The sequence below is a fragment of the Drosophila kikkawai genome, chromosome X (genome assembly GCF_030179895.1).
Source record: "Drosophila kikkawai strain 14028-0561.14 chromosome X, DkikHiC1v2, whole genome shotgun sequence".
Taxonomy (NCBI): Eukaryota; Metazoa; Arthropoda; class Insecta; order Diptera; family Drosophilidae; genus Drosophila; species Drosophila kikkawai.
This window is the reverse complement of record NC_091733.1, coordinates 24,377,218-24,389,281: the sequence shown is the minus strand read 5'-3', so window position 1 is coordinate 24,389,281 and position 12,064 is coordinate 24,377,218. Positions and strand designations below refer to the sequence as shown.

Below are 12,064 nucleotides of genomic sequence, written 5' to 3'. Positions count from 1 at the left end.
GTTGCCGCCTTTATTCGGCATTGTTGTTGCCTTTGTTATGTGCTTTTTTCCTTGTTTCTTATTGTTCTCAATGCTTTTTGTTGCGGTGTTCTTTTACATTTTGAATGGCCTCGACCGATCGAGCAAGTGAGGAACAAGAAAAGAAGAAGAAAAGTGGGGGAAGAAAAAAGAGCGGGCGGCGGAGGTGGAGGATATGATGGAGAATAGTGGGGGAAACCATCTGTGGGGGGAGAGTCAGAGATCGACCAGCTGTTGTCTTTGTTTTTGTTTTCATTCTTCTTCTTTCACCACCCCCCCCTGAAAACCGGCTCACACTCTCAGTCCCGCTAGAGAAAAGAAAAAGAGTGAGAAAAGAGGTGGGTTACAGAAGGAATGTTGCTTCATGCTTCTTCCTCATCTTCTTGAACATTTACTTTTCCATCATCCATTTGTTGTTGTACTATTTGACCAAGTTGACAAATTGGCTGTGGCATTCCAACAACAAAAGAGACAGGGAGAGGGGGGAAGGAGAGCCCAGCGACAAATGCATAAATCAAAATTAATGCCATACAATTATTAATTAATGTAATGAATGTGCTTTTGGCCAGCTTTTTGCTTAGACAGATGTTGGCAAATGCCAAAAGGAGAATAGCAAGAGAGAGAGAAAGAGTGAGAGAGACTTGCACAATTGCTTAAATCATAATTTCTTGACCATTTCGCCTTAATTACGCATGCAAAGCTGCCAGCCGAGCGACAGAGATGGCGAGATGCTGTAATGGCGTGAGCGGGACAGCATATGGCTGTAACTGCAGTTACCGTTATGTGCCCTCACTCCAGTACAGTGCTCACTCGAAAAAGAGAACTACCAAGTGCCGAAAAAACGCTCACTCTCCGGTATAAAACACTGTACGAATTTACCAACAATTATTTCAACATTTCGGAAATCGGTGTTTATTAATTACTGGAAAAGCGTAATTACTGTTGTGAGTTTCCATTTGAGAGCGTTCCCTGTGGAGGAATAACCCCCAAAACCCAGGCGGCTCGGAGCATTTACAACATAAATTGAAAAACTATTGACAACCCCGACGACCCCCCCGTTGGGCATTATCACATGCGATAAATATTTATATGGAAATGTAATGACTGTCCAACTCCCCCCTTTGACCACCCCCTGACCTTACTTTGCCAGCCAATGGCTTGGCCTTCGTCGCGCAATTAATGTCACCACATCCTTTGGGCCTTATTAATGTCCTTGGGCCTTCGCTCTGAAAAGGAGGGGTTCGATTTGGCAGTGGGTAGAGAGAGGAGGGTTGGCCATTAATGCGACCACCACCCCTGCGGCCGGTAAAAACAATTAATTTGGCCATAATGCAATTTATATCGGTTTCTGTTCCGCATTCGGATTGTTCTACACGGTCAAAAAAAAAAGGTTACAATTCATAAACAACAAATTTTAAACAAGAAAGAAACCTAACATTAAAATTTAGATATTTATCCATAATTTTATATGAAAATTGTTGGAACAATTAAAGCTTAAATATATTATAAGTCAAAAAAGTCAAATTAAAATTTGAAAAATCTATAACTTGGCCAAAATTGCATTAAATTCAATTCGGAAAGCGGTTTTGTCTTAGTTTTTTTTAATGTTAACTAAACTGCATACTATATTTTAGGGTTTTTACAATTTCATTTTTTCACAAATTTTGATAATTTTAACGATGTAACCCTTATAAAATTTTGAAAAAATTTCTAAAACTTTTTTTTTTCTTTCAACATGGCTAAAACGATTCGGCTGTTGATGCTGATCAATAATATATATGATTTATAGGGTCGGAAATGACTCTTTCACTGCTAAAAAATTTAAAATATGCTGATAGCTTGAAGTTTTTAAGTTTTTTTACACCAGAGTTTTGTTAAAAGAAAAAAAAATAATAAAAAAAATAATTAATAAAAATATTTATAATATTTTAAAGCTTATAAAATCCATAGGATTTTCCCTCTGTGATTTAAAATAAAGCTTAACAAAAAATATAAATAAATAATTAATAAAAATATTAATAAAATCCATAGGATTTCCACTCAGTGTTGTTTATCCCATTTTTCCCCCCTCAGAATTCTCCAGCAAAACTCCATTCTTTGGACTCTCTTCTGGCCACATAATGTGCATATTTCTGGGCTGCCACTGCCTGCGCGTTTTTGGTTTTTAAGGCCAAATGATTAATTATTAAAAACAACAACGACGACGACAACGACGATGCCACTGAGAAGAAGAACAATTCGCGATGCCACCAGTGGAGGAGCTGGCACAGTGGTTTGTTTTTAGCTGCCGTCCCCACAAAGAAATTTTAATGGCCCTGAAACGGTCACAATTTGGATGGAAATAATTCCCAAACACAACCTCCCTCACCCACCCCCTGCAATGGATGATAGTCTGTGGCTGTGGTTTTGAAATTTTAAGATTCCAAAGAAACATGAATAGAGCATAGTGTGGAATGTCATTGGAAGAAGCTTACTTGAGAATTTGACTTTTAAATATTTTGGTGTTTTGACTTTAATTTAAATAATTTATTTAAAAATTTTGTAAAATAAATAAATTTTATAATTAATCATAATTAAGAAAACGTATCTTGAATCAGCTTTTTGATTTTCCAGCTTAATTTCCTTTTATTTAGCAATGATTTTTCCTTAAATAGCCCCCCTCGTTTTTCCTTTCTTGAATCGAAAATGAATTTTCCGGCTGATTAAACAACAAGCTTGTTAAATTATGCCTTTTGCCTTTGCCTTAATAACCAGAATAAGATTTTAATGACTTTAAATCAAATCTCCTCACTCTCATTGCCTGGGCAAAGTTCACATCTGCACTTGAGTGGCTTTTCCACCGACATAATTGGGCAGTTCTCCGCCGATGACACAAGAGCCACCCACCCACGTGGGAGGCGGGGCGGGAAAAGCCCGCATGGAGCTGCCAGACGCAGTGGGACCAGCCCTCCATCTCCATTTCCATCTCCTTTAGCTTCTGCTCAAGAAACAAAATTGTAAACAAACTGTCAAATCGGAGAAGCGAAACGAGAAATGTTTGGAGAGCAGCACAATGGAGGAGATATATAGGTATATATATCTTGGGGGAAAATCTCTTTGGATAAATCCAAAAATCCGACTGCAGTTGTCATCCAAAATGATGTGTGCAACATGGACACATGTACAAACAAGATACAATCATGTATATTCAGGGAAATTCTCTTTTTTTTAACTTATTTATAATCTATAACTAAGCTTAGGTTGATACTATTATAAAATTATTTAATATATTTACGAGGTAAATACATAAAATTATATACACTTTATATACATATACACTTATCTAACACAAAACAAGTTCAGTCTTGTCAAGTCAAGAAAACTTCAAGTTAAAAAAAAAAAGAATTAGTTTAATTAAAATTAATTTAATTAAATAATTAAGTAGATGTATTAAGTATATGTTTAAAATTTCCTAAATGTACTTACTTAATGGAAATTACTGAGAGGGAGACACTCAAAACTCCAACAGAAAATGGAGAAAAAAATATGAACAGCAAACTCACCTGAAAAGAAATAAGCAGAAAGATGAAGGTAAGAAAATTGACATTAATTGAATTTCCTTGGTGGAAGATAAACAAGAAAATGACTTAAAATAATTAAAAACTTGCTGTTTCTTTTCTATTTTGTAGGGGGAAAATTGTTTTGAGGCTCCCAGAGGCCATTGACTACCATTTTGAGCAGCTTGCAAGTGTGTATTTTTACGACTTTTCCGCCCCAAAAGTGCGAGAAAAGTGAAAAAAAAAAAAAAATAAAAATTTGTGCCAGGACAACTGGAGTCCTGTAATTAAATAATGCCCTGGCCGCTGCCCCCGATTCGATGACAGGGAACACACAAAACAAAAACAAGAGAAAAAAGTATCTTAACAGCATTTCAAGTTGCAAAGGGAAGCCGAACAAGGAGCTAAGGTCCTGTCCAGCTTCAGGTTTAGGTCCAGGTCCGTCTGGGGGATTCCAGGGGATTTGGAGGGTCACAAACACATCCACGCACCGAACTATTGCTCCCCCAGGATAAATTAATAAATTTCGCAGCGAAAGTTGCCACAGCAACGAGGAAACGAAATGAAATACACACAAAAGATATGGTAAGAGACATAATATATATATATAAGCCCACATATCTGGGCAAATAAACAAATATCATAGACAAGATGGCCAAATGGCAAATGCCAACAGCAAACAGTTTCAACATTTGCTGGCCATTCGACGGTGACGAGGAAAATGCCCATGGAAATCATGATGACGATGACGACGATGAAGTTGAAGTTGAAGCCAAAGTTGTATGACATCTGGACAAATGCAATATTGTAAGGTAATGTGTGTGTTTTGTGTGAGTGTGTGTTCCGTATATGGCAAATGCATTTTACGTATTGCAAATGGCAAAATAAAAATAAATCCAGCAACTTTCTCTCTCTCATTTCGTTTGGGAGAATTCACAGATGTCAGGCTTGGTTGAAGATGGAGATTGAACAGATGATGGATGTATTTATCCGTAAATGTATCTGCACAAATTACTCTTTTACCGATTTTATTATATTAAACGGTTTTTGGAGTAAAATGATGGTATGCTTTTAGGCTATGAATTATTGTAAGATTTTTGACAGAATTTTTAGTAAGGAAATAAAATATTTAAAAATATTTAAAAATTACAGATAACTGTAATTAATTTAATTTCAATTTATTAATTTATTATCCCTATGCAAAGGTTTTATTAAAGGATTTTATTAAAAATAACAACTTTTTGTCTAGCTTAACAACTTTTTCAGGGTGCAATCACCACTTTTTTCACCAGTAACCGTTGCTTACTGACTATAAAAATTATACTGAATGTAAAAGAAACAAAGATTTCCATATTTTTTTTTGTAAAAAATCGTTTTTAAATCGATTAAGGTTGATGTTTTTGCTCTCTAGAGGTTACCACAAAGTGTAATATGTAAAGCTAGAGCCAGTTGAGAATTATAAGAAAGAACCAGTTGAGATTTTAGTGATTACGAAGCATGTTCATTCAAAAACAACATAAAACTTAGTCATATAAACTTATAAATATTTAGTTTTCATTAATCATTCCAAAATATTAATAAAGAACTCTAAGAGGATATAAAAAATTGTTTCATTGATTCAAAATATTAAAAATAATATATAAGATCTTTAAAATAAATTGTTAATCGATCGAATATTATGATAAAGAAATATAAGAGCATTAAAATAAATGGTTAATCATACCCAAAATATTCTTAAAAAAAGAATCATGAAAATAAATATACAAATATTTTTTAGATATCCTTTAAAATATCTAATAAGTAGTTCTAGAATCCCCCTTAGTTTGATAATTAGTTTTAAGTCAACTATAATTTAACCCATTTTAATTATCTTGCTTTTTCCTTGCTTAACTTTAACCCATATTTCCTGGGTAAATCAGCAAATTTGTAAGACATTTTCCATGCATGCTTATAACCCTAATAGGACACCATTTCAACCCTGGGTTTGGAACTTCATTTAATGCTTTACCATACATATATCTAATAAACACGCATGGCAAACACTTTAAAGTAATGCTAGCAGACACTTGCCACAACCCCTTAAGAATGCCCCAACCCAAAAGCAGCATCCCCAAACAACACACCCTTTTCCCTCCAGCGCCCTTAACGCCCTCGCAATACAAAAACGAAAGCAATAAAATTATGGGCAATTCCATTTTTGGCTTTTCACACCAAAAAAAAGAAAGGAAAGAAAAGAAAGGAGAGAAGAGAAGAGAAGCCAAAGAGAAGAAAACTTTTTATCGAGGGAAAATGGAAAAGTGAGCAAAAGTTTTTCCTCGTCTTCATTTTTTTTTTCTTTTTACGCCAAATATGGCAAATTAGCAGGCTGCGTAGCGTTGCGCCCCCCCTTTCATTTTCACTCTTCTGCGCCATTTAATCAACAGAAAACACTTTTTATTGTGGAAAATTATGACATCGTTGTTTGCCTTAATGTTGGCTATTTTCCGCTGGTTGTTGTTAATGTCAAAAGTGTTATTGTTATGCAGACAATTATAGCCAGGCGATAAAAATGCTTAGGAATTGGCCTGAGATAAGTTTGGCCCCGCGTCCTCTCGTAATGAGGCTTTTGCAAATGAGAAAATATGTTTATTAGGGTTTCAACCAGTCAGGATAATGCCCGGAGGGGGGGGAGGGAAATTCAGTGGAAAAACGGGGAGGGGAAAACTTCAAGCAACAGCAGCTGCGATCTTTCTGCCCATCAAAGTGTTTATTTATTGTGGCCCCCAAAAACAGCTGCAAACTTGAGTAAACATAGTGAAAGTGAGATCACCAGGGACAAATCAATTTTGACTTTGATGATTTTGATGATTCCGCCACCACATCGAATTAGGGATCCCTTTTTGTCTAGAAAGTCATTAAAATTAAAAGACACTTGGCATGCAAAAGGTGTAAATCAAGAAAAGTACTTTCAAATCGTTGAGTTTAATTGGTTTTTAAGACAAATGGGGATTTTTAATTAGCCTTTAAAAAAATTAAGTTGTAATAAAAATATAATAAATAAAGTTTAAAAAAAAAAATACAAATCTGTAGAATAAATTTCAGCTTGGAAATATAATTTCATTTGATTTATTATACTATAATTACCACTCAATAAAAATGTTACAGCTAAAAAAGCTTTAAATTTTAAAATATTTACTAAAAAATCAAATTACATTTAAATTCAATGTCTTATTTATATATTTAGGTTGCTAACTAACTTAGTTAACCTCAGCTTAATCTTAAATTAAATTTAATTGAATACATTAAATGGATATCATTATTTTATTTTACAATTTAATGATTTCATTTTCCCCACAACTTCAATCTTTGCCAATTTGCTCTACATTCTGGACAGGAATCAATCGTTTTGGTGAAAATCGATCGGAAAACGGCATTCCAGTTTTGATGGAACAGGCGTTACAACAACAAAAACAACAACAACAACAGCAACAACAACAGTAGCATCAACAACAACATCATCATCATCAACAACCAAATTTACAACAACAACCACATTTACAACAACCACATTTACAATAACAACCACATTTACAACAACAACACCAACGCCAATCACTCTACCCATTCATCTTGGTCAATTATCAGTGCTAGAACCGGCAATCGATCGATCGTTGCTCTCGTGGAGCCTGACAACTGAGCACTTCCTGCCATTTCGCATACAAAATGACACAAAGTGGGGACTAGGCATACCAGAATACTCTTTCAAAGAGTATTTTAGCTGAAAATACTAAAGAATTTAATGAATTCCTTAGAGTTTCAAGGCTTAGAATAATTATTTATCTTAGAAATTGTTTAAATAAATAGAAAATATTATATTTAACACGAAAAATTTATTTAATATGTTATCTATTAATAATATATTCATTGTTTCTTTTATATAATTTCAATAATATTTTTACTGTTTCTTTTAAATTTTTCAATCTTATATTAAATAATGTTTATAAAGAATATACCCCCACAACCTTTCTACTTTTCTACTACTAGAAACCAACTTAACACTTTAAAAATCTAAGATTTTTGTTTGTTTATAAAAAAAAAGTTTAGTTAGAGCATTTGTAGTCCTGCTTTTCCATTGTCTTTTTTGCAACTTCATCTTTGTTTTTATGGTCGCCACAAAAATAAGCAAACCGGGAAGAACTTGTGCAAAAAGTCACTAAAATACGACCGGGGCTGCTGTTGCCGCCGCCGCCGCCGCCGCATCATTGTCGATCTTCTTGAGCACAAGAAGAAGGCTCCCGACGCATCGTCTCCGTCTGACCCATATTTATTTTTGGCACTTTTGTATTTGCAAATGATGGGCTCCTGGTTGCCTCCTGGTCGATGCCACTAAATTTATATATAAAAACTAGAAAAACGCTTGCTAAAACCTAACTTAACTCTTTTATTATATAAATTTTCTTACTTTATTTATTAAATTTTATCTTAAGATATTTATCTTATTATTTTTAGAGTTCTTTCCAATAGAAGACCCATTTGGAATGTTGAACTTACCGAAACGGAAAGAACTTTTCCAGTATCTGGCGGCCCAGGCTGGTAGTTGTCATGATTTTCCTGGTTCGGTTCCGTTGGTTCCTCCTTCTTGCTGCGGCAGGAAATGTGTTGCAACAAAGACAGCAGCAACACGAGTGACTGTGATGGCGGTGGCGGCGGGGCAGGCATTAAACAACAACTGCGCACTGGGCAATTGAAATACGCTTTAATTAAACTAATCAGAAGACATATACACCATATATAGGCGGCGATATACTGAGCAGACGCCCACACACACCGAGGGAGTCGTTAGGGGTCGGGGGTTCTTGGTTGCTTCAAGATCGCGGCTCCCAGTCTGTATACACAAACAGATTTTCATTGGGGGGGTTTTTTTTTCACTTGCACATTAAAACCACTAAAATATATATATACTTTTCTTAAATTAAAAACAGAAACAAAAAATATGTAACTAAGATAGAAACACTTTAAGGATTCGCGACGCGATTGGGTGAAGATATGAAGATATTTGTCACAATGTTTCTTTAAGGTTGATTCTTTATTGATATATAATTTTATAAAATTAAAATTAAAATTAAACTAATGAAGCTGAATTATTTTGCGAAACATGAAAGGTAAATATCTCTATGATACATAAAAGAAAATTCCCCAAATTCGTCAAAAGAAACTTGTAGATCATAGATCATAAATACCCAAAAGTTCTGAAGATCTATACAATACAATAATGAAAGTTAACAGAGAACTAAGTGTAGTCTTTACTTCCTAGAAAGGGTTTTTTGATATTAACAATTCCAGAAAACAGTTAATAATTCGCCCTGAAGGTTAAAGTATATAAATAATCAAAGAACCTGGAGGTTCTATTAAATATTTACTTGTATACTTTGTATTTACAAAAGCTCAAAGAAGCAAATATAGATCTGGCTTAAATCTATATACAATATATGCTTTTGTTTTCTGTTCAAAAGGATTACCACAAAGATATTTCTGTGATAATAAAATCTAGAAATTCACAGATCTTTGAGTTCAAGATGATTTCTAGAAGATTTATTTATAAGAATTTGTTCAGTTTAAGCTTAAGATCTTTAATTTGGATTTCATATTATTATCTACATTCCAAACCGATCTTAAAACCTTCTGTTTTGTTATTGCTTTTGGGGGCCAAAGATGCCAATGACCCCGAAGATACATAGATACAAAGATAAAAAGATACCAAGATGGCAAATGGCAATTACATAAATTGCAATTTCATTTGTTTCTCATTTGTTTTTCGTGTGTTTCTTGTTTTATCTGGCGTTTCTTCTATGCTTCGTTTGTAATAAAAAAAAAAACTAAAAGTGTTTTTTTTTCTGTTTATTGTTATTATCATCGTCATCAGTTTACAGTTACAGCACACACGGTCGCAAACGCAATCACAAGAGCGTAAAAAAAACTAAACACACTTGAAAATAATATTTAAAATTAGTTAAATATTTAAATATAATTATTTAATAAAAAAAAGTTATTTTATTTATATTTTTTGAATTTTTTTTTCATTTAAAATTTTGGGCTTGGGTTCTTGATTATTTTTCTAGTTTTAAACATATATTTTCTCAGTGTATAGCATCGCAAAAAGAATCAGCGGTATGTGTGTTTTTTTTTCTCCTTTCGGAATTGGGCTTTTGGCGAATTTCGAGGGAATCGTGAATCACTTGGGTTTTTTTTTTGTGAGCGGGGGTCAGGTAGGAGCAGAAGAGGGGGCAATGGTCACACCTTGGTGGATCGCAATCGAAAGGGGCTTGTTGTGTGTGTTACTTCAAGTGGCAGTGGCACTTGGTGGGGGCTGCCCCCACAAAAAACGGTGAGGCGATGCTACGCGACGACGGAGGAGACCGAGAAGGAGACCGAAGAAGCGGCGGCGGCGCGCGTTCGCATCGAAAGTTTTCTTGTGACTGACGAGCGGCGCCGATGGCGGCGTCTGTGGCAGTTGGAGCCTCTGCTGCCGCCGCACTGTGGTGTCAGATCACACCGCAAGACGATATAAATAGCAAAATCAGAACAAAATATAGAGAACAGGTCGAGATACTAAGCAAGTATAAGTATTTACATTCAGAATATTTAAAAAAATTATATTTAAAAATCTTTCTCTAGTGTAAAATGTTAATTTGATATTCCATTTCGCCCCACTGTGCGCCTCCAGGCCTTTGGGGCTCGCTTTCAGAGAGCAAACAAAGCAGAGCACATCATTGGGAGAGAGAAACAACTGATGCGAGGAGAGTCTAGCTGAATGCGTATGCGTACAAAGGACAAGGAAGGCTCCATCAATGCTCCATCTCTCTTTCTGTCGTCTCAGATTACTTTCTTTACTCTCTTCTCTCTCTTGGCTATCTTGCCGATCTCCTCACTCTAGTGTAGGTTCAATCAACTCCAATTAGGAGACGCCAATTAAATCGATAAGCTCCAAACAACAACAACAACAACAACGCATGCAAATTAATTAGACTGTTTTGCTGTCGCTGCTGCTGCTGCTGCTGCTGCTTCTGTCTAATGGAAATCCAATTGAGCTGGAACTATATCAAAGCTTTCAGCCAGCTTGACCGGCTTTTCTAGCTCGCCTTTAAGCGATTTTCACTCTGGACTCGCGGCGGTATTTGGTATTTTCTTTCATTTTATTTCACTGCGTCTGGTTTTTCCCGCTTTTCCTCTGTCCATTGGCCTTTACCAGTTTTGCGGTAGATGCGGAAGTGTGTGAAAGAGAAAGCGCCTAATCCAATAAGGGAGCCGGCGCCGGGGGGCAAGCAGTTGCTGGAACAAGTGCAACCGCAAAATGCCATGGAAATTGTACCATTGAGTGCAATGACAAGTGGGTGCGGGAGTGGGAGTGGGAGTGGGAGAGACACAGTACCTTTTAGTAGACGAGAGTAAAAGAACAGTTGACACAGAGAGAACAATGGAAAGGAAGAGAGAGAGAGAGAGAGAGTGAGCAACAGGATCATTCCATTTGGAATTGGTAAGAAATTCTTACAAGAATTGAGCATTGTTTAAACTTAAATATTAATTTAAGTTAAATAAGGGGAAATTTTCACGCTTTTCCTTGGACTTTTTCCTTTTCCTGCAAATCCAATCGAGAAGAGTATGTTGGAAAAGTCTCTAGCTAATGTCTGGTGTATTGGTATTAGCTATTCCGCATTAGTAGCGTCAACTAGCCATATAAAAGTGATAGACATATTAACCCAGTACTCCACATTGCTGACGCTCTCAGACAGCGTCAGACAAAGTAGCAATTTTCAGCTCAGTTGCGTGTTGTTTTCCGGGCTGCTTGTGGGTGTTTCTGGGTACTCCGGGGGAGGGCGGGAGGTAGGGTTGTGAATGGGGGTCCAAGTGGGCGGTGGGCGGGGCGGTAGTGAAGCATGCATGACAGACACGCAAATGCAATAAAAACGAACGCCAATATCGTCCAAAGTCTTCGTCGTTGTCGAAATTTAGTAAGCCCATTATCCCCTTTTTGGAATCTTCACTCCAAAACTTTTTTAAATACATTTTTGCGAAAAAAAATAGAAACTAAAAGCCAAAGATATTTGCAAAATAAAGTGAAATATAGAACAAATTTCTTGAGAAATAATAATACATATAAAACAAGAAAGGAAGCTAACTTCGGCACGCCGAAGTTTTTATACCCTTGCAGATTGGTTTCGATGTTTATATTATAGATTTAAATGCTGAAAACACTCACAAAACAGAGTTTCATTACATTTTACCTATACTTATTATGTTTACAGTTTGACAGTTACAGTTTTACATTCCCAGCTTTACATATTTTATACATTTGCCGATCGCTTCTATGGCAGCTATATGATATAGTTGTCCGATTTTTATAAAATTTATACCAAAATTCTAGAATAATAAAAAAAGCTTATAACTTAAAGTAGATGAAAATACGTTGAAAAACAACGAAGTTATATTTTTTTTCGATTAATTTCCCGATCGTTCCTATGGCAGCTATAAGA

The 12,064-nt window shown here is 35.6% G+C and overlaps 1 protein-coding gene across 3 annotated transcripts in view; it reads right to left on the bottom strand.

Moving 5' to 3' along the window:
* Positions 1 to 12,064, bottom strand: part of spri (Src homology 2 domain-containing protein sprint) — a 112,593-nt gene that overhangs the window by 64,592 nt on the left and 35,937 nt on the right. Inside the window, exons 1-2 of one of the 3 annotated variants that reach the window (XM_017179789.3) lie at positions 9,831 to 9,947; positions 8,085 to 8,269 (exon numbers count right to left, since the gene is read on the bottom strand). The exons of the other annotated variants lie outside the window; for them this stretch is intronic. Coding sequence (XP_017035278.1) covers positions 8,085 to 8,137 — 53 coding nt within the window. The 5' untranslated portion in view covers positions 8,138 to 8,269; positions 9,831 to 9,947. Of the gene's footprint in view, positions 1 to 8,084; positions 8,270 to 9,830; positions 9,948 to 12,064 lie in introns of those variants that run through there. 3 annotated transcript variants of the gene reach the window in all.